We start from the raw sequence: 23,166 nt of genomic DNA on the forward strand, positions 1-23,166 counted from the left end.
AGAAAACTAAATTGTTTTCTAAATCTCATCAATCTTTCAAAGTGAAGACTCTTGCTGAACATTTCGCTCACTGCATGTCATCTATTATACCCTGTACGTTACTTTTCCTCCTGTGAGCGGTGTAAACGTGCAGTGGAGGGCTGTCAGCCTGCTCCTGATAAAAGCTGCTCCAGGATTAATATTCAAACTTTGGGAATTGGTTTTAGCCCTCTGTGCAAACCACCTCAGCTATCACGCTACGATCAAGATGGCTTTTTAGCAGCAAATATATTAAGAGTCTGTATGGAATCCCAGGCCGGTCCGGGAGATGTATGTTAGTGGTATTGTTCGAAAGAAAGAGATGTGAGGGGATGATCAGAGGAGTAAATATTAAGAAGGATAAAAGAGCCCTGAGGTAAGATATCAGGAGTATAAGCTGAGCGGTGCTTCTGGGATCAGTTGGTTCGTACTGTTAACCGAAGAGAAAGATGTGCAAGTGAAGAAAGAGAAAACCCAGAGATGTTTCTACCGTAAATCTAACTGAAACCGGTCGCTGCTTCTTCGCCTGAACGCTGAAAACCCCTCGGTTAGTTTTTCAGAGAGAAAAAGGTGATCTGCTGAGGCCCGGCTCAGGATCAGGCAGCCTTTCATCCTGCACATTTCTCATTCACAGACAGACTGAGACAGCCTGTAATCTGTGCTACACCCCCACCCCTTCACCCCCATCTCCAAAAAAACGCTCATTATTTACAATTAAGCTGGGGGAGGATAAAGCCCCACTGTTCTGCACGCCATGCTAACTGCTGCTCCACTTCTGGACTGGTTTTTATGCTCTTTCCCCCCCCCCCCTGTAGATGCATCAGTCCAGCCCTGGCGGTCAGTCATCATGTAGCAGCGAACCATCACCACTTGGCAGCGCCACCAACAATGACAGTGGAGTAGAAATGGCGGCGCCCAGCAGGGGGAGCCTGGGGGACCTCAGCCCTCTGGACGACCTGCCCTTTGTTGAGGCTCTGGGATATGAGGATACCATCGGGGGGCTGGCAGTAATGGGTCTCCACCATCGAAAGCACTTTGGCACCAACATGCATCTGAAGAAGGAGACGCTGAAGATGGCGAGGGACTCGTGTCGGTGGGCCGGAAACCCAACAGTCCTCGGCACCAAGCTGCCACCCATACCAGCAGGTAGATCCCAGACTGCAGGCTGAAGATCTCCAAAGATCCGCTGCGTTCATCAGAGGGCCTAACATTTTCATCTCTTCATTCACAGGATCCTCGTATGGTATGGGGGGTGGTCCGGTGTCCATCCCTGGTTCGGGCTGTGGTGATCTGAGTAAACCGACCCTGTTGGAGCGCCGAGACAGCACCTGCAGCACCCTGAGCTCTGTGTACACCCTCAGCCGGCGGTCTTCAGGCATCTCCCCCTGCTACTCCAGCCGGCGCTCAAGCCAGGCCTCGCAGTTCGGATCCAACCGCCCCAGCAACCTCAGCTCCGACGACTCCTACGACCCCATTTCTGCGGACATATCCCGGCGCTCCAGTCAGAACAGCCAGTTTGGGGGAAGCAACGGCCCTCTCAGCCTGACCCCCGCCCAGCACTACCACCTCAGGGCAAAGTACGCCGCTGCCACTGGAGGTGCTCCGCCGACGCCTCTTCCATACATGGACCGAATAAAGGCCCACACGGGGCTGTACGAGGACTACCAGGAATCCTCCACAACAAAGAGGGACCGGCTTTCCAGGCAGTACAACAGCTACTCCACACGGACCCTGATGCCCCATGAAGTCCCGTCTAACCTCCCCCGCCGAGCCAGTGACCCAGTGAGACAAGCCGATTATCCCAGCCGACCACAAATGCAGCGCTACAACAGCGTGGGCGCCCTGACCGGAGCAGGAGCCATGCAGCCACGTCCGCCTCCTGCAGCAGACCGCCGACATGGACCCCAGCAAGGCTGCCTCCGACCGGATGGTGGTCCACACCGATACCCTTACAGTAGTTCGGAGAATATCCCCATTGGGAGGATAACGGGTGACATTCCTGAAGAAGACGTGATGCAGCCTTGTACCCCCCCCTCCCCAGCGAGCCTCGTACTATCAGAGACGGATGGCTGTTGTGAGGACCAACATGAACCCGCTCCATCAGGTGTTAGCTCCTTCCAACATGGGTACATCTTCAGCAAAGGACAGCAAAGTCCCTGATCAGTGGAACAAAGTCTCCTTGGGGCCGATGGATGCCAGTAAGAACTGCTCCAGACTACAGGACAGAGGGAACCTGGCTGTCCTCCAGCAGAACCAGAACTTTGTGTCTGTTCACAACAACCTCAGCCCCAACCAGCAGCTGATGCAAAACCAGGTCAACACAACCAGACTAAACACAGAACCGGGAGCGATCGGCTTCCAGTCGTCACATCTGTCTCAGTGCAGGCTGAACCGAGGCGTGCCGACCTATGATGGGAACGGTGAAGGAAACATGCTAACCGCTACCTGCAAACAGGAGCCTGTGGACATGCACTTTGCTGATGCTGGATTTCAGCCTGTGCAGGTCAAAGTAGAGGACTGTGATGAATCAATCATGAGTTCAGATCAGCAGAACTGTTGCATGAACTCCCAGAATCCCTTGCGCCTCCAGCCAATGCCACCGACCGGACCTAGACCTCTAACCAGACACCTGGATGTTGCCTCTGCTTTACTTCATTGCAGCGAGAACTGGGAAGACCATGCCTTGTTCTACTCTGGGCAGATTCAAGTGTTTGGACACAATGGGAACTTTGATCTTGTTTGTCCCGTGGTGAATGTACCTCCTTTTGAAAGCACAGCAGTGTCGCTGGATCCAGGCACCGCCCGGGCGCCTGTAGACTGTAGCGTAGCTCCGGCGCAGATAGACTTTGACTGCATGCTGGAGGACGACGACGATCACTCCAGCGTCATGTCGGGAACTCTGAGTCCAGGTTTGCTCCAGAGTTTGTCACGGAGTTCCTCCCGCCTGACGACGCCCAGGAACTCGGCCACGTTGCCCTCGGTGCCGGCGGGGACGGGCAACATGGCAATCGGAGACATGAGCTCGCTGCTTTCTGCTCTGGCTGAGGAGAGCAGGTTCCTCAACGCCATGTCGTAGCGCAACTCAACGATGTGAGCCTCCGCTGCGTGTGATGCTTCTCCTCTTGTACAGTCTCATGAATTATTTAATAAAGGCAGTTTTTAATCCCTTTGAAAAGCCATATTTCTGCCTGAGGTAGTAAATATGAGGAACCGCCCACAGGTCTGAGATCAGCTTTAAGTGCCTAACTGTGGATTGGTGAGATCTGATACCTTGTTGTACTCTGTAAATGACTGGGGCGATATTCCCCCATCCATCGCAGCGTCTCCGGCTCAGTGGGCGTCCTCTGGGAGCCTTTGTTTGATCAACTGTGACATCTGAGCGTCGGCCGTCACTCACTTCATTATCAACCCATGCATAAATTGGTGGAGCTCCCGCAGCGAGACGAGACCAGCATTTTGTTGTCTTATTATTTTGTACATCATCGATGAATGTAAATATCATTTGTACATTTTTAAGAAATACAATATTGACATTGATTTTTTTAAACAAATGCTGTCTGTGTTGTCTTTCTTGTGGAGGTGTTTGAGGGGTTTCCCAACGAGAGGGAATATTTCCTAAGGGTTAGGGGTACTTTTTCAAGGTATTCTTATAGGTTTTAGTGCATGTGAATGGTCTGCAAAGGCTAAGATCCTAAAGGTCCCTGCAGATGGAGTTTCTTTTAGAGCATGGTCACAGTAGAGACACTACATACTGGTCATCAGCAGGAGAGGACTCTTTAAGGCTAGTGAACAGTCCTGCTTATTCTCTCCAGCATTGATGGCCCTAAATCCTGCGTCACAGTTAGTATTGAGCCCAGCTTCCCAGTACAGACTATGCATTGCTGCTTCCTCCTTTCTACCTCATATAGTCTTTCTGGTAGATGGACCTGCACACATTAATCAAACGACAGAAAAGCAATCAGCAACATTTGACATTCCCTGCTTCGTTCTTTCTGACCAACAGCAGGTCAAAGTGCACCGTGGTGTGTTGTATTAAGTAAACATCATCATGCATCGGCCGTCCCTTCATTGCCTCCTGCAGAAGTGTTGATTGCCTCAATAATTCATCAACTAAACTCCAGTCTTTGAAGCGGTGCTCCTGCATGCTCTGCACTTTCCTCCAGCCTTTCTTGTTGCACGAGGCGCCACGCTTACTTAAAGACGACCTCTTTGAAATCCCCTCCCCTGACCCGGTGTTACCTCCTGTCCACGTCACGTAAACCCCTCACAGGAAGGTGATGAAAAAGCCCGCTAACAGGAGGGGAAGAGGCCAGGCTCGGCGCTGTTCTTCAGTATGAGCTCTGACAGCGCGGCCCACAGGACGCTCTGCTGAAACCACATAAAACAAAGCCGCGCCGGCAGCAGGAACAAATGATTCCAGTCTGTCAGGGAATTCAGCCGAGGATACGTTTGATCCGGAGTTTGTGATTGCTTTTGCCACCACGGTTCCTTATTCTCTCAGAGATGTGTGGAGTGGGAGAGGAAACAGCCCCGGGCGCTGAAACCCGACCAGAGGTGCAGATAAGATGAGCGGAGAGCGTGCATTAGCAGCACCTTCACTTATTCATAGAGATAACGGGGGGGGGGGGGGCAGACACGGCTGTTCTGCCAATAAACCCGTGCACTATTCATGCAGTCATCGTTAGCATTACAGGAACACATTTTAATAAAATAAACCACAAATAGGAGGAATTTGGCGGGACATTTTGCAGCAGGAAGTGATTTTTAAATGTGGGACTCATTTAATTCCGACTGTGATTTGGCAGCACGGCTGTAATTCATATTGGATATTTAACTCTCCAAGGGGCTTCACTGGGGTCTTTGACACATAGGCTTTTGTCTCATGGAGCTCTAAACACGCCTAATTAAAGCCCTTTTATTCAAGAGAGTTCCATTAGGTACTGCACAGTCAAGAGTAACAGGATCCAAAACCCCTATCATGCACAGTTCTGCACACATTAGGCTATTTCAGGTGAGTTTCAAGAGGTTTTCAGCATGAAATACGGCCTTAGACAAGTTTTTCTGTCAAACTGAAGAGGTTAGAAGTGGGAATGCTTCATTCACTCAACGTACCTCGTCCTGCAGAAGTGTGAGGAACCATCTCCTGGTGCTGCAGACACTGAGGAAGCAAACAGAGACAAAGAGGTTGATTAGAAACGTGTGCAAAAAGCTGATGAAGCCTGCACAAAAATCACGACATAGGTGTTATTTTAACAGGTCAAATATACCCTAGAAAGACCCTATCTTGGGTTGTAAGATAAGGTGTGCAGGATAGGGTTGTTGTGACCTTTATTGCACAAAAGAATGCCCAAAATAAGAGCAAGATGCGCTGGACGGAAGTTAAAAAGGCTGCATTCAATGTTTTAAAGGAACGAAATCTGGGCACTCGTTAAAAGTCAGAGCTTGTCAACTGCACCTGAACACACCATGGCCTTTCCCTCCATGTTGTACCTCTTCTCCTAAAGCAGATTTATAGATGAAAACTTCAGAGTAAACTCCTGTAAGAGGAAGAGGTTTCCAGACTTTCTCTGATTTCAAAGTGCTGGTCGTCCCTGACCTCAGAGAGAGTTTAAAGGGCTGAGCAGGAATGCGTTTTACAGCAGTGAATTCTCCAGAGTCAGAGGGAAGCTTTACGAGAGGCAGGCTTTCCAAAACACTGGAAGCCACTTTAACACACACTGCAGGAGCCACAGTGCTCCTGTCCACCTGAACAGGTCTGCAGCTGATTGGCCGAGCAGCAGCAGGAAGAAGAAGCTGAGAAATCTCCACAAACACAGACCTCCAATCAGGAGACGGGCGTGCATTGGTATTTCTTTTTAAGTTTGTATTTATGTGAAATATTAGGTCGTTTACCTTCTAACATTTTTAAGACTTCATTTGATTTCTTATTTATATCTATTTTTAAATGTTTGAAACTTTCGATTCATTTTATTTTTCTACAATATATTTTATAAATGTATTTTAAATTCTTTTAAGCTATTTTCTATGAATTAATACATTTTTAAAGGTTTTTTATTCCCTTTATTTTCTATGAATTAATACATTTATAAAGGTTTTTTATTCCCTTTATTTTCTATGAATTAATACATTTTTAAAGGTTTTTTATTCCCTTTATTTTCTATGAATTAATACATTTATAAAGGTTTTTTATTCCCTTTATTTTCTATGAATTAATACATTTATAAAGGTTTTTTATTCCCTTTATTTTCTATGAATTAATACATTTTGAAAGGTTTTTATTTCCTTTATTTTCTATGAATTAATACATTTGAAAGGTTTTTTATTTCCTTTATTTTCTATGAATTAATACATTTATAAAGGTTTTTTATTTCCTTTATTTTCTATGAATTAATACATTTGAAAGGTTTTTTATTTCCTTTATTTTCTATGAATTAATACATTTATAAAGGTTTTTTATTCCCTTTATTTTCTATGAATTAATACATTTGAAAGGTTTTTTATTTCCTTTATTTTCTATGAATTAATACATTTTTAAAGGTTTTTTATTCCCTTTATTTTCTATGAATTAATACATTTATAAAGGTTTTTTATTTCCTTTATTTTCTATGAATTAATACATTTGAAAGGTTTTTTATTTCCTTTATTTTCTATGAATTAATACATTTGAAAGGTTTTTATTTCCTTTATTTTCTATGAATTAATACATTTTGAAAGGTTTTTATTTCCTTTATTTTCTATGAATTAATACATTTGAAAGGTTTTTTATTTCCTTTATTTTCTATGAATTAATACATTTGAAAGGTTTTTTATTACCTTTATTTTCTATGAATTAATACATTTTGAAAGGTTTTTATTTCCTTTATTTTCTATGAATTAATACATTTGAAAGGTTTTTATTTCCTTTATTTATTTAAATTATTTTCAGTATTTTATTTCCTGTGCGGCAGCCTCTGATAGGATCTCTGTGACGATATAGAAAGTGACGCCCGGGCCAACACAGCTCAATGACAGCTGTGAAGGAGACCCCCCCCCCCCCCCCCCCACGCTGTGCATTATGAGCTGTGTTATTATCTCTCAGTGTCAGAGCACATGATGGATCGGGCTCTGCACTCATTCATTTCTATTAGTCTGATATGTAAATCCCCTCTGAGTTCATTTAGGAATCAATTGGAGGAGCTGCTGGTCGGACTGCACTCCCTCCGTCTGTCTGTCTCACTTTGTGTCCGCCTGCACACATCCTCTCACAGCAGGAAAACTCCGGGAAACAAAGTGAGAAAATAATCAGAAATCCTCTCCTGCAGGCAGCGGGGTTCTTCTGCAGAAAGCACCTCAGGATTACTGACAATAAATACAGTTTGGAGTCAGGATTCAGCCTTTTTACTGCTAATCGCTGAGAGAAAGGAGCTAAAGCATGGTCAGAGGTCAAACACACACAGACGTACTGTAAAAACAACGTCTTTTAAAATCAAATATTCAAATAAAATGAATAAAAACAGGAAAAAGCTGTTTAGAAAAATGGACCAAATCTTAAAATAAAGTAAAAACAGATCCATGAGAAAACCAAATGTATTTTCCTTCTGGACCATAACATTTGAATTAAAGAATTACAAAAAGAATCTCAATCAAATAAAAACATAGGGAGCTAATTTAATCTCAAACAAGAAATGCCATTCAGGGTTTTTAGTTCAAGTCAGCTGAGCATGTGTTGCTGTAAATCTGTAGAAAATGACCGAAAAATAAACATAACCAACTTTTCCTGCAATCAAACGATGCGTTCAGGGGACGTGGTTCCTCCCAGGATTTGTATGATCCACAGCACCTCACACCTGCAGAGAATCAGACAGGTTTTTTTGCATGTGTGGCCCCTGAGGGAGTTATGTATTATTAAGGCCCCTCTCATTTCAATAGGGCCACCTCGCTGGCTCTGTGTCAGCGCTGCTTAATATTAACCCGGACCCTCTGAATAATCATCACAGCGCCCGCAGAGGGTCAGCGGCAGGAACACATACTGGCCCTTTAACAGGGTCCGGCTTTAAATGATTGATGCAGGGGGGGCTCACCTGCTGGAAGCTCACCTGCTGGAAGCTCACCTGCTGGAAGCTCACCTGCTCCACACACACTGGGTTTAGCTAGAAGATAATCTGCACCTTTTTTACTCATTACATATTTGTTATCAACCTAATTATTTCTACTTTAGTTTGTTCCTAATTATTTTCTTCATTATTTTATTGTCTGTTCAAACATTTGTTATTCCACTCGTTTTTAAGGTCCTTCATTTATCCCTATTGTAAAGGTTTTTACTTCCTTTATTTTTTAGACCTTTGAATGCTTTTTCATGTTCTACATATTTTGGGTTTCACGCGTAAAAAGATGAGTGTTAAATCCAGAGCAGCTGAAGTGAGGTCATTTCCTCTGTGGAAGAAGTAGAATAACGGTCCTCGAGTCCGAATATCTCCTCGCGGTTTGTGAGCGATCAGGATGTTATGGGATAGAAACAGAGGTTTTCGTGCAGTTTAGTTGAGGGTCGTGAACCTGATGAATATTCATGGTGTGTTGCTATGCTAAACAACATCTGCCTCCAACAACACACACCATCTGGCTCAGGAGTAAACAACAACACAGCAGGAACAACAGCGGTGGAGCGGCGGTCAGTTTGTGAGAACACACACACACACACACACACACACACACACACACACACACACACACACACACACACACACACACACACACACACACACACACACACACACACACACACACACACACACACACACACACACACACACACACACACACACACACACACACACACACACACACACACACACACACACACACACACACACACACACGATCTTAAAATCTCTCTCTCTTCCTGCTTCAGGTAAAGAACACGGGGGCTGTGTGGGAACTCAACAGGAAGTTAACTAACTAAAGTTCATGTTTGAAACCAGGAGGAGGAGGAGGAGGAGCAGGAGGAATGGGAGGAGGAGGAGGAGGAGGAGGAGGAGGAGGAGGAGGAGGAAGAGGAGGGCGTTAGGTTTCAGCAGAGGGAGGTCAGCGCCTCCTCCTCCTCCTCCTCCAGGTCGCCGCTCTCCGGAGGATGGAGGTCCTCATTAAAAAACCCTCCCATCAGCCCCTGCTCCTTGGAGGGGGAGGACCTCTCAACGCCTGACATCCAGGAGTCATGCAGCAGGAGATCTCCCTCCCTGTCACTCCATGATGTCTATATCTATATTATTTGACCTACGCTCCTGCAGTGAAACATGTCTGCCCTGAAATATCTCATTTTATTTCAGCTTCTTCCAGGGAAAAGCCGTCGTCGTGCAGAATAATCAGCATTTTACAGCTGACTGCTCATTTTAAAGTACTTTATAGACGGCTGCATTGCTTAGAGATGTCTTCCAAGGGATAAAAAAAGTGCATTTCAACCTATTTTATATTGGAGAAATAACCTAAATCTGCAAAGACTCAGATACATGTTGTAGAGTGGAAGTACAAAGTGGCATGTGCGTGGTTTGAAATCCTGAAATGCAAACTGGGATTCATTCTGGGTCATGAATGGGTTTTAAATATTGTTATTGTGCATAAAAGAAAGCTCCTAATGTGGACTTAGCTCCAACTTCAGACCTTCTGCAACCCGAGCAGCGTCTCCATTCTGAAGGCTATGCTGGTTCTGAGGATCCGGAGAACAGGACTGCAGGCGGACTGACTCAAAGCAGCGGCATGTCGGTGTCGCCGTCTTGAATCCGGGCAAAGACACGCTGTTATTTCATCGCCTGTGAAAATAAACTGAGTGTTCACCTGGATCATAAATACCTGAGCCTGCTGTCAGCGCCGAGCGTCTGCAGGGCGCTGACGCAACGCTGATCTAACGCAGAGGGGGGGGTTCTGGGGGTCTCTGCTGGTTCAACAGGCGGGAAACACAGCATCGCTTTCCAGTCAAGTTAAAGAGGGGCTGGGGGGGAAGAGTTTTCTGGACGGACTTGAAGGCCTCGGCTCTGCAGCCTGACGTAATCCGCCCAGAAACAGAGGGTGGACCAGCAGCCAAAGTTTACTGTGTGTGTGTGTGTGTGTGTGTGTGTGTGTGTGTGTTGCTGCTGTCGGCCTCTAATCATCAGAAGCATGATGGATGATGTTTATTTCCCCGTGATGGAACGCACCCCCTGCCTGATGATAATTGGAATAAAAAGGACAGATCAGGCGGGCAAACTTATTAAATTATCACGCCATAATTTGCATTAATGCATATGGGTGGGGGGGGGGGGGGGGGGGGCTGTATACGGGGGCTAGTTTGACGGCTTGTTAGAGATGGAGGGGCTCCACCTTGCCGTGCCCTTGGCCCCCCCGCAGATCTGCAGGACACATGACAGCTCTCTGACAGTAAAGCACTGATGTCTCCATCCAGAGGCAGCGTGATGCGTTCAAGTACTGAAGGACTGTCAGACACACAGTCATCCTTTAAGGACGGCATAAAAGCACGAGAAGTCAAACTCCCATAATATTTCACAGCATCTTTTAAATCACTTTGTTCTATTTTATGTTGGATATAAATCATTAAAACAAATCTAAATCTGTGTTTAATAACAACTGCAATTAGAAATCCTCACTAGTTAATTGATCTAAACTTGAATCGGCTTATTTACATTATGTTCTTAGACCTGCTGTTTTTAGATAGTATGCAGTATTTGTTTTATTTATATTGATTTATTTTCCAGGTTTTTTTAAGGTCCACTCGTCTCCAATGTTCTCCTTTTTTAATTGAAACATCTTTTAAAAATATATATTTACTGTTTCCTTCTTTTCTCCGTTTATAAAAACAGACTAAACATATTTTGATAAAGAGATTTCATGCAGAAAAATCTGGAGATTTGCTGCTTTTTCCTGTGTTCTATCAAATAACAGTAGAATATTTGTCTATACCTGACGTGTTTTAGACCAAGCTCGTGAATGCAATCAGTAGATGAATGATGCAGAAGATAAATAGCCTTTAGTTTCAGATGGAGGAGATTAAATATGTTGTTTAAAATAAAGACTTAATTAAACGTGAAACATACTTGAAGGACAACATTGTAATATTTGAGGTTGTTTCTGTTGTGTTTGTTCCATCATTATAAAAGCATTAGAATTGATGACATCTTGTGCATCAAAAATAAAGGTAATTTGCATAAAAAGTTTAATTTAATCCATATTTTATTGTACAGTATTTAATTCTAAATGATTTCATCTTAATATTTTTATATTTAAATGATATTCCAGCTTTTTATTCTTGCACCGTAATGTTCCTGCATATTTCTTTTAATTTCCTGTTGCTCTATTTTATTTGATTTTGCAATGTTCTATTTTTGTTCTATTTTAGTATTTTTGCTCTATTTTATGCCGTATGTTTTCTGCATGGTGTATGTTGCAGGAGCTGTTGAAATAAAAGAACTCTTTCGGTTTCAGATCGACCCTCAGTGTCCCTCAGAGCAGCTCTGCAGCGCCCTCTTCTGGCAGCTACAGGGAACACCTCACTGAGAAAACTTAAATCCTCAACAGTTTTAAAGTCATAGTTTATTATATCTTGCTTTGGTGTGCATCCCAGTGTCTCAGAGCCCAAGTGGTGTGTTTAAATGTCTACAAATATTCACTTTAATGTGATTTAAAAAGGGAGAAAAACAGGTATTTCCTCAACATGTAGGCTGTACTTGACTTGTTATCTTGAGTTAGGCTGAAAAATGATAGTGATTTCCATTAGTGTCCAATTAATGTCCCTTTAATATGTTATAAGCAGCTGTTTTTATGGAGTATATTATCAGTTTATAGTCAAATTAAATATTGAAAGCCAGAAATCTCCTGGAAACAGCTGAAACATTTGGGGGTTTCCTTCTGTAGTTTTGAATAAATATCAAACTGCATAAGAGTCATGAAAGAATGGAAAGTATAATATAGGAGCGTACAGGAACAGGTGAGGGCTGCAGTGTGAGATAATGATGAAGCATAATGAGGGGGGGCATTTAGTGTCATGGTCACAGGTCTCAGAGCGGGGGGTGTGTGTGTGTGTGTGTGTGTCCATATTAAGCAGGGAGATTAGACCTGCAGCGAGGGTCTCATCAGGTGAGGGGGGCAAAAGGAAGTGACCCCACGGCTCAGCTCAGCCTAAACCCTTCCCTTCCCATCATGCACTGGGGCCCGGCGGCGGCTCCCATGAGCCTCGGCTCCGCTCCCCGCCATCTGCCGTGATTTATAGAAAACGGAGATGATTTATGAGGCAGTCAGAGCTCAATGAAGTCCTTCTCCTTCATCTACGACCCCCCCGACCCCCCCACAACCAGGGGAGGGGGGTGATCATGCACTGTGATGGAGAGGGGGGGGGCAAACAGAGGGCCCTTAATGAAATTAATGCACAGCAGTGTTTGCATACTGATCCTCACACCGGACACGCTTACTCTAAACTCTGTGTACTTTATGTACTTTTACTCAAACACTGAAGTACTTTCAGATACTTACAGTATTTTAATATACGGCTACTGGGATTACATTCCCACATGACCTCAGCCAAACGTCTCTGTGACTAAAGAGGAAGCCCAGGATTTACACTAACAACTATATGGGTTAACTGAAGTCCTGCAAGGGCTCCTGGGAATTGTAGTTCACAGTTGTAGTTCTGAAGCTCCACACACAAATAAAAAGTATACAAACTGTATTAAAGTATCTACAGTACAAGTACTCATTCTGCAGTAATATGGGATGTCTACCTGCAGTACTGTGTTCCCACCCACCGGGCGGCTCTGATGCACGAATCAAACGCCCCGTTAGGAGCCAGTGATGTGTTTAAAGATTCATGCTGAGTGCAGAGATCACCTGTAAATCCTCACCTGCTGCCCCTGAACGCAGCATTATTAATGATCAACGAGAACTTTATGGACATATTGACATTTTAGCACATCAACAAAACCAGATGTATTTCCCATTAATCAATTAAGTGCTTTGAATGTACAGCTGAGGTGAATTATTTCGGATATTTTGTACCTGTGTCCAAATCCTGAGCAGATAAACTGATTGTATGTCCCCGTCTTTCAGTGGGGAGGGGGGGGGGTCTCGTCCAACAACAGAAAAGCCACAGGTCTGATTGAAATGCATGCATTCAATTTAAGAGATGTAACCTTAAAATATGGAGAAAAACATTACATTTCAAAATAAAAGGTGAGATATTCAACAAGTGCTGCAGGGTGAAGCTGTGATACACCACGAGTCAGGTAGACAGTAAGTGTGGAGAGCGCCACCTGCTGGCGATTCACATTATTTAAACACTCCCAGTTACCCACTGATTTTACGTTATACTCTTGTTTTGAAAATCTGACCAGCAGTAGCAGTCACGCTGCTGCTGAAAACTACATTTTAGCACATTTACAATAAATAGCTTGATAAGTTCATATTTGACATTTGACTCATAATTAAAAACAACAGTGAGTTACCTTCCAGCGTGTCAGTATTTACAGATAAAGCCAAGGATTTAGTCTCCGAACTGTCATCTGCGCAAACAGTCCCACAGTTAAAATAGGACTGATGGAAAACACCTGCGCGTCCTCCTGCAAGGGCTCCTGGGAAATGTAGTTCACAGTTGTAATTACAAGCTCAAAAAAGCTCCACACAAGATTACAAATATTATTTATGTATAAAATATAAAAGTAAAAGGTGATTAGTAACTAAAGCTGTCACATAACACTTTAAATATTGTGCTATTTAATAATCTACCCCCACATTAAAAAGGTAGTTATATTCAGATTAAACAGTATTATAACCAAAGTAATGACCTAAAGTCTGGCTTTATTCAAATTAAATCACAGACAGAAAATAAGGACAAAATCAAATAGTATTTTTCTCGACAAAGAAATGACCAGAAATAGAAGTCTGATAGTTTATTTCAAGTCTATCACCAAACATGTAAATATATACAGCCATACGCAGGAACACATACATGTAGAGTAGCGTGAAATCAAACTAAAGGGCAGCCATGCATCAGTGGAAAATCACACCAGCGTATTTACAGTGTTAGCTTAGCACGGGTTAGCGGTGCACAGGTTATTGCCAGGATTTACCCGAAGGCACACTTTCAGGAAACCAGTTGTTTTTCAGCCAGAACGACTGGTTCTGATGGTTCCTGTGGAGCATGCAGACGTGTCTCAAATCTCTGTACAAAAACAGTAAAGGGAGATTGGGTTTCCTGCAGCCGGCTAACAGCGGGCCGCTGGACGGACACATTCCAACTGTACATTAACAGTCCCAGTTCTGAGTTTAGAGATACACTAAGGCCTGGAGATCTGCAGTAACGGCGTCCTTCACGCGTCTGCTCAGAGACAGCGTTCGCCTACATTCAGATTAAAACCACTCTCGTGTCTGTGCAGTAAGGAGCCAGCAGCCTAGCTTAGCTTAGCATAGTGACTGGAAACAGAGGGAAACTGTTAGCATGGTTTGGAACCTTCGCCATGTTTTTAGTGTGTTTCTTAGAGGATGACTATAGAAAAACTACCTGTCTGATTGTCATGAGACTGGGTGGACAGGTGAGGCACGGTCTAAAGGGGAAGGATTTAACATTTGGACAGGATCCGAATTGTATTTCTGTAAACATTGAACATGAAGCATTTTGTGCTGAATTCAAGTGACATGAGTAGACATCAAAATTGATTCAGATTGAGCCTTTTTCTGCAACAGGTACTTTAAAGTTTTATACTTTAATGACATTTTAGCTGATTATACTTCATTATTTGTTATTTCTTTAGTGAATATAGTATTTTTAAAGTGTAGTATTAGCACTTTAATGTCAGTAAAGCATCCAAATACTCTGGATAATACCACCTAGCCTTGGTTTAACTTTTTTAACAAACAAAGGCAGCATTAACCACAATCCCAGGGCCCCAGAGGATGCATTAAGCCTTATAATGAACTTTAATGCAGCAAATATGCTTTATTTTCATGAGAAATCTGGTTATTCTGCAGCTGCTTTATATCTACATGCACAAGAGTGGTCTTAATCTTTTCATATAATACTTCCCTTCAGTCGGAGGACTTTCAGTGTTCAGGCGCATGTTAGTGTTATAATAAGCAGCAGGTACATTTCGTTATAGGTGCACACATCAAAGTAAGAGCTGTACAGTGAACCAGTGCTTCCACGCTGGGTTTCTCAGGGTTTATTGCTAATGTCCGAAGATCATCTTCCCCGTCTCGCTGGCACTTCAATTCAATTAGCATTCGTGGTCAGATTCAGAGACGCATTTTTCACATTTTAAAAGTGGTTTACATTCAATTTAGGAACAGTTGATCCAGAGGAATTTCTCCCCCAAAACTGCTCGTTAAATCTCGTTAAAGCAGAAATAAAATAAAACAGCAATAATAGGTGAGTTTGTGAGTGTGATACATACGTTATATTACAGTAGTTTGGAATAATCACAGTAGTGTTGACATAAAATTCACTATTATTATTATGACTCCTTAATTAAGTTGTTAAAAATCCACTCAATTATTTTTTAATATATATTTAATGTGCTTGGTCCCTATTGTAATTCTGTGTTGTAAGTATTTATTTCACTTATAAATTAAATATCAGAATTAAAGGAATGCTGAAAAACTTTGGGATCATTTATCTAATTATTATGAAGTAATAATTATAGTGATAAATGAGAAAAAATATATAAAACAAGATCACACGTTTTTGTGGATTTTAAATAAAAAGAGGCCGATTTTTGGTGTTTACAAAATAAATAGATATTAATACAAATATTATAATTAGCGGTTATTTTAATATGAATGAATAATGTTGACATTGTGATTGTTTAAAATATTTTGTCTTGTTTCTGAATTAGATTCCTACAGCCCGTTAAGACTCTGTTAATTATGTGGATTTCAAAATAAAAGAGATTTATAATTCAGCAGAGTGCAAAGAGATCGGATCCTATTCATTGGTTTATATATTACTGCTAAATGTGATTTTAGCTGATTAATGTCACTACTGGTGCCAACAAGTCAAACCATTGGCCAGCCAAATGATCCCTAAACTAACATGAACATTACTGAGGAACACAGCAGGAAATCAAACTCTTTTCTTCAGGGAAACGTTTTAAAAAAGGCCAGATTTTCAAAATAAAAGCAGATTGTTTTTCACTCTTCAGCTGGACCCTGGGTTTTTCAGCCCGTCAGAGACTGTCTTTGCTCAGGAAGGACACATTCAGAGCTCTTTACATTCACCACAGGACAGTTTGATGTGTCAAAGCAAGAGAGACGAAGAGGAGGAAGAGAAGGAGGAGGGGGTCCAATAAAGGTTTTAAGGCTCATGAGGAGGAAGAGTTTAGGAAGACTGTGCAGAAACATCCGGACGACTTCAGCTTCATCAGCAGGAGGGAATGGGAAGGGAGGAGGAGGAAGAGAAGGGTCTTGGAAAGGAAGGAGTGAGGAAGAGGAGGGTTTTCTGGAAGATATTAGAGGAATGGAAAGGGATGAGGAGGAAGAGGAGGAGAGTTTTAGGAATGGAAGGAGTGAGGAAGAGGAGGGTTTTAGGAATGGAAGGAGTGAGAAGGAAGAGGAAGGTTTTAGGAATGGAAGGAGAGAGGAAGAGGAGGGTTTAAGAAATGGAAGGAGTGAGGAAGAGGAGGGTTTTAGGAAGGGAAGGAGTAAGGAAGAGGAGGGTTTTAGGAATGGAAGGAGTAAGGAAGAGGAGGGTTTAAGGAATGGAAGGAGAGAGGAAGAGGAGGGTTTAAAGAATGAAAGGAGTGAGGAGGAAGAGGAAGGTTTAAGGAATGGAAGGAGTGAGGAAGAGGAGGGTTTAAGGAATGTAAGGAGTGAGGAAGAGGAGGGTTTTAAGAATGGAAGGAGTGAGGAAGAGGAGGGTTTAAGGAATGAAAGGAGTGAGGAAGAGGAGGGTTTTAAGAATGGAAGGAGTGAGGAGGAAGAGGAGGGTTTAGGGAATGGAAGGAGTGAGGAAGAGGAGGGTTTAAGGAATGAAAGGAGTGAGGAAGAGGAGGGTTTTAAGAATGGAAGGAGTGAGGAGGAAGAGGAGGGTTTAGGGAATGGAAGGAGTGAGGAAGAGGAGGTGTTAGTAGGAGGAGATGTCGGAGGAGCTGCTGCTGTTGCTGGTGGACGTCTGAGCCCTCTTGATGTACAGGTTGAGCAGCTTCATCTGTGGGGGGGGACAGCAGGTACATATTACTCACCCCCTCCCTGAAACACACACCTCCTATTAACAGACAGACAGACAGACAGACAGATAGACAGACACACACACACACACACACACACACACACACACACACACACACACACACACACACACCCTGCACTACAAAAAGAAAGCTTTTATTTTGAAATTCTTCTTTCTGCATTATTGCCCAATGCTCCTAACAGGAAGTGGTCTTACCTTGCTTCCTGTGAGCTGGGCGAGGTAGGGCTTCAGCTCCTCTCCGATCACCGAGTAGATGGCCACCAGGCAGAAGACGCTCGCCTTCCTCACGCTGCTCTCCGTGTTGTCGTAGCCCTGCATCCAATCACAGCGTTCAAGACTAGCAGCAGTACTTCTAATAGCCTCACCCATGCAGCCTCCCCCCTGCAGCCCCCCCCCCGAACATCCTCACCTGCAGCAGCCCAGGGATGATGTCGGGCAGCAGCAGGTGCAGCGGCTCCTTGGTGATGCGTTCGATGGCCCTGGTCTGCATCTTGATGGCGGCCAGGTTGATGGGGTAGTCGGCCGTCTGCACGATGGGGCACAGCACCTTGATGCACTGCTCCGGCTGGATGGAGGCTGCCAGGGTGGAGGCCGCCTCCTCCGCGGCACGCACCACCTGCAGAGCACAGAGGCATCATGGGTAATCTGACAAAATCCCCGAAACCAGGAACACTGACGCTGAAGACTACAACTCCCACAATGCCTTGCTGCATCACCGCCACACCAAACTTGTACTGTTGTTTTCTCCCTTGTGGTGCGTTCAGGGCCCCCTGAGAATGCCCCTCACCTCCTTGTGGGAGTCTTTGTGCGCCTCCAGCGTCTTCATGACGGTGAGCTCGGCGTAGTTCTTGAAGCGCGCCGGCTGGTTCCTCAGGATCTCCTTCAGGACTCGCAGCGCCAGCGCCCGGATCGTGTGCTACAGGAAGAAGAGGAAGAAGATTTCAAAATAAAAGCACCCTCCTTTGTTAAAGTAACCCTGGAGCCAGACACTCACGTCTTTGTCTCCCAGCGTCTCCAGCAGCAGCAGCAGCATGGTTTTGAAGTGCTCCTCCCACACCACCAGGCTGTCCTCCCGGGACACTTTGAGGAGCTCCAGCAGAGTCCCCCGCCGCTCCTCGGGGCCCCGCTCCCCCGCCTGGCCCTGGGACAGCTCCTTCAGCAGCTCTCCCACCAGCTGCAGCTGCTCCGCGGGGCCCGCTGCAGGAAGAAGAGGGAGAACTTTCACTATTGTGTTGTATGGTTGCTTTCTGGGGCTTTTAATTTGAAAAACAAGCCTGAACTGCCTGTAAGGTTACTCTTGTTCTTGAGTGTTTTATTTACATTGTAGGAAAAGAGCATCTTTACCTGGGAAACTCTTGGGGTTCATCTTGTTTTCCACACACTCCTGTCTGCTTCCTGCACAGAAAACAAAGATACAGTCACTTTTATGGGCTTTTATTTTGAAAAACCCAGATTTGTCCTGTAGGTATACCATGGACTCAGGGTCTTTTATTTTGAAATAAGAAGCTCAGGTTTAATTTAATTTTGAATGCAGAACATTTTACTTGCAACAGATAATTAACAAAATAAAATTTGGGGTCCCACCGTCGTTCGGCCCCCCCCCGGCGTCCTCCTGCAGCGCCGCCTTGTCCAGCGCTGCGATGCTGTCGCAGTAGTTGTACGGGTTGTAGTCTCTGAAGCGCGGCCCGCAGAAGGAACGCGGGGGGGGCATGTTCAGCAGAGACGTCTTGTTGTCCAGTGCCGTGCGGCCCCCCCCCACCACCTCCAAGTCTGCGACACCCCCCTGCAGGAACACATAAAAAAAATATACAAGTTTTGGGAAAAATTGGGGTTTGTGGCAGCTGATTGATTTTAGAATAACAAAAGGTAAATAAGATGTAAATATTTAAAACAATGTAAGAAGCTTAAATACAACTTTCCAATCAATATTAAATAACATAAAACTAAATATTTATTTAAACAAAAGAAGCTCAATTGAAAGAGAAAGTAGTCTGCATGAGGACTGCTGGTCAGCTGCTCTCTCCTCAGGACACAGCGGGATTTTAACAGTATGTAAACCTCTGGGCTCCATGCTCCTCCTACCCCCACCTTGGCGTCCCTCCTGGGCTCCGTCAGCTCCTCCTGGCTGCGGAAACTGAAGTTCTGGATGGCCTCGGTGACGCCGCGCAGCGAGCTGAAGATCTCCTCCGAGTTCACGTTCTCCCCGTCCAGATCCAGCAGGCTGCAGGGAGAGGGAGCTGTGAGACCCTCAGACAACTTCTGAGTCACTGAACCTGATTGGGTTTGAGTGAAGGGTTACCTGGGAGACAGCCCCCCCTGGGAGCAGTTTGTGGGGGAGGTCAGGGGGCTGCTACGACCAGGGGGGCGAGCGGGAGGCCGTCCTGCAGGGGAGCCAGTGGACGCCTGCAGAGCCACAGGAAAACACTGTGTCACACACTGCTCATAAATATCAGACTCTCTGTGTGTGTGTGTGTGTGTGTGTGGGTCACCATGTGTGCGCTGCTGCTCCTCAGGTGGTTGTGCAGCAGTCTGGTGGTCCCGTCTTGGAAGGTTTTGGGCAGAGCGCCGAGCAGCATGGTGAACTCAGGAGTGTTCAGCTCAAAGAGACAGATCAGCACCAGCTGAGCTGCCTACACACACACACACACACACACACACACACACACACACACACACACACACACACACACACACACACACACACACACACACACACACACACACACACACACACACACACACACACACACACACACACACACACACACACACACACACACACACACACACACACACACACACACACACACACACACACACACACACACACACACACACACATAAATGTGGGCACCCCGTCTTAATCACGAGAGAAGAACAAGTGTGTGTGTGTGTGTGTGTGGCAGAGAGCGTGCAGCATGTCTCAGAGTCCAGAGGAAAGGTTAGACAAGCATTTCATTTTCTGTTAGCTTCAATCCTAAAGATCAGTTAGACCCGTCTCTCAGGCTGAGTCTCTCAGGCTGAGTAGGACCCGTCTCTCAGGCTGAGTCTCTCAGGCTGAGTCTCTCAGGCTGAGTCTCTCAGGCTGTGTAGGACCCGTCTCTCAGGCTGAGTCTCTCAGGCTGAGTCTCTCAGGCTGAGTAGGACCCGTCTCTCAGGCTGAGTCTCTCAGGCTGAGTCTCTCAGGCTGAGTCTCTCAGGCTGAGTAGGACCCGTCTCTCAGGCTGAGTCGGACCCACCTCTCAGGCTGAGTCTCTCAGGCTGAGTCTCTCAGGCTGAGTCGGACCCGTCTCTCAGGCTGAGTCTCTCAGGCTGAGTAGGACCCGTCTCTCAGGCTGAGTCGGACCCGTCTCTCAGGTTAGACTGGTTAGAGAGGTTTCTCATGCTGTCGGTGGAGCTCTACCTGTTTACACCTCTCCTCCAGGTCCCCCCCCCCCGGCAGAGAGGACACAGTGCTGGGTCGACCTGAGACCTCCTCCCCTGCCCAGCTGTGGAGGGTCTGGGGGTGCGGTGGTGAAAGAGAGTGTGTGAAAAAGAAACAAAGGGTGGGGAAAGACTCTTATCATCGTGCCATCCCAAGAGTCCTTGCAGCTGCAGGGAGCCTCCAGACCAGGGCGAGGGGGTGGGGACTCACCTTGCGTACGTCGGAGCTCTTGGGCTCGGTGGTCCAGGTGATGATGCGAGAGACGGCCAGGCGCGTCTCGCTGGAGTTGCAGAAGTCTGCGGGGTCCATGAGGCGGGCCAGGGCCTGGATGTAGAGCAGGATGGCCACCTTCACCTTCAGGTTGGGCGTCTGCGTCTGGTCCACGATGAAGCGCATCAGGATGTTGAACTGCTGCTCGTAGGGGAACGACTCCCTGCACACACACACACACACACACACACACACACACACACACACACACACACACAGTTCCTCAGACTGACACAGGGCTGTGTGTGATGTGTGTGATGTGTGTGATGTGTGTGCAGACCTGGTGACGTCCAGGGCCCGCTGCACCTTGGCCTGCACGGAGCCCAGTAGCTCGGCCCCCATCTTCTTCAGCAGCTGGGTGAGCAGCACAAAGAGCCAGTCCTGCAGGTCGTCCCTGTGCAGCAGCACGAAGTCCACCAGCGTCTCCAGGAACATGCTGAACACCTGGGGGGGCACGGGGGGGGTTAGGGTTGGTCTCACACAGTAATGTGAGCGTGAGGCGATGCAGCACTTACTCTCTGGTGTGTGTTAGAGTCCACAGCAGCGGGGGGGGGGGGGGGGGCATGCAACAGAAGAACACTGTGTTAGTTCTGCAGAGCACCATGCTGCTGGGGGGTGTGACTGCAGCTCACCTTGCTGTGGGGGTCCGCAAACATCCTGGTGAAGATCTCACACAGCCGCTTCAGCTCCACCCGGCTGAGGAACACACAGATCAGTGAGGTGCAGCAGGAAGCAATATACATGCTGTTCATTAGAGAGACAGCCCCCCCACCTGAGCATCCTTTGGCTGCGCAGCAGGCTCTGCAGGCCCAGCAGCCCCTCCTTCCTCTCGGACCAGTTGGAGCTGGCGCAGTGGTTCAGCACCTCCGCCACGTCCTCCGTCTGCCGCAGGAAGTGAGGCGCTGCGCTGCCGTTACGGGAGCTGTAGGAGCGCTCGGAGCAGGCGGAGGAGGCATCGCTGTTGGCGTCTTCATCCGAGTAGATCCCCGGGGACTCGAACCGCCGCCGCACTGGGCGCCGCTGGGGGGGGACAAGGGGTTACAGACAGATGCTGATCTAGATCTCAGAGCGGAACTGCATGCAGCTACTGACTCATGCAGCTAACTCATGCAGCTACAGACTCCTGCAGCTACAGACTCCTGCAACTACTGACTCATGCAGCTACTGACTCATGCAGCTAACTCATGCAGCTACAGACTCCTGCAACTACTGACTCCTGCAACTACTGACTCCTGCAGCTACAGACTCCTGCAGCTACAGACTCCTGCAACTACTGACTCCAGCAGCTACAGACTCCTGCAACTACTGACTCCTGCAGCTACAGACTCCTGCAACTACTGACTCCTGCAACTACTGACTCCTGCAGCTACAGACTCCTGCAACTACAGACTCCTGCAGCTACAGACTCCTGCAACTACTGACTCCTGCATTTACAGACTCCTGCATTTACAGACTCCTGCAGCTACAGACTCCTGCAGCTACAGACTCCTGCAGCTACAGACTCCTGCAGCTACAGACTCCTGCAGCTACAGACTCCTGCATTTACAGACTCCTGCATTTACAGACTCCTGCAGCTACAGACTCCTGCAGCTACAGACTCCTGCATTTACAGACTCCTGCATTTACAGACTCATGCAGCTACAGACTCCTGCAGCTACAGACTCATGCAGCTACAGACTCCTGCAGCTACAGACTCATGCAGAGCTGCATGAGTCAGTAGTTGCAGGAGTCTGTAGCTCTACAGACTCCTGCAACTACTGACTCCTGCAGCTACAGACTCTTGCAGCTACAGACTCTTGCAGCTACAGACTCATGCAGCTACTGACTCCTGCATGCAGCTACTGACTCATGCAGCTACTGACTCATGCATGCAGCTACTGACTCGTGCATGCAGCTACTGACTCGTGCATGCAGCTACTGACTCCTGCATGCAGCTACTGACTCCTGCATGCAGCTACTGACTCGTGCATGCAGCTACTGACTCGTGCATGCAGCTACTGACTCATGCATGCAGCTACTGACTCATGCAGCTACTGACCCATGCATGCAGCTACTGACTCATGCAGCTACTGACTCATGCAGCTACAGACTCATGCAGCTACAGACTCCTGCAGCTACAGACTCATGCAGCTACTGATGGGGTTAGTCATGCTCTCTCTTCAGGCTACATGTTAGACTTCTAACAGAAACTCAGAGGAGGGATTCTGCAGCAGCGCTGCATCCCAGCATGCACTTCTTCATGCAAGTTTAGATAATA

At 46.2% G+C, this 23,166-nt stretch overlaps 2 protein-coding genes across 2 annotated transcripts in view; one reads left to right on the plus strand and one right to left on the minus strand.

Annotated features, from left to right (window-relative positions):
* The window catches only part of LOC134861170 (zinc finger protein GLI2-like), a 48,849-nt gene extending 45,659 nt beyond the window's left edge, over positions 1-3,190 (plus strand). The window contains 3 exon segments of the mRNA XM_063878199.1: positions 834-1,182; positions 1,250-2,067; positions 2,123-3,190. Of these exon segments, the coding sequence (XP_063734269.1) occupies positions 834-1,182; positions 1,250-2,067; positions 2,123-3,094 (2,139 nt within the window). The 3' untranslated portion in view covers positions 3,095-3,190.
* Positions 3,191-13,907: 10,717 nt separating this feature from the next.
* LOC134860827 (CLIP-associating protein 1-A-like) overlaps positions 13,908-23,166 on the minus strand; it is a 32,777-nt gene continuing 23,518 nt past the window's right edge. The window contains exons 25-39 of the mRNA XM_063877648.1: positions 21,682-21,929; positions 21,542-21,605; positions 21,190-21,353; positions 20,850-21,072; positions 20,619-20,714; positions 19,705-19,845; positions 19,515-19,618; positions 19,304-19,436; positions 18,800-18,998; positions 18,560-18,610; positions 18,210-18,412; positions 18,003-18,131; positions 17,625-17,831; positions 17,411-17,527; positions 13,908-17,173 (exon numbers count right to left, since the gene is read on the minus strand). Of these exons, the coding sequence (XP_063733718.1) occupies positions 17,090-17,173; positions 17,411-17,527; positions 17,625-17,831; positions 18,003-18,131; positions 18,210-18,412; positions 18,560-18,610; positions 18,800-18,998; positions 19,304-19,436; positions 19,515-19,618; positions 19,705-19,845; positions 20,619-20,714; positions 20,850-21,072; positions 21,190-21,353; positions 21,542-21,605; positions 21,682-21,929 (2,163 nt within the window). The 3' untranslated portion in view covers positions 13,908-17,089. The remainder of the gene's footprint in view (positions 17,174-17,410; positions 17,528-17,624; positions 17,832-18,002; positions 18,132-18,209; positions 18,413-18,559; positions 18,611-18,799; positions 18,999-19,303; positions 19,437-19,514; positions 19,619-19,704; positions 19,846-20,618; positions 20,715-20,849; positions 21,073-21,189; positions 21,354-21,541; positions 21,606-21,681; positions 21,930-23,166) is intronic.

This window comes from Eleginops maclovinus, chromosome 24, assembly GCF_036324505.1.
Source record: "Eleginops maclovinus isolate JMC-PN-2008 ecotype Puerto Natales chromosome 24, JC_Emac_rtc_rv5, whole genome shotgun sequence".
Lineage (NCBI taxonomy): Eukaryota > Metazoa > Chordata > Actinopteri > Perciformes > Eleginopidae > Eleginops > Eleginops maclovinus.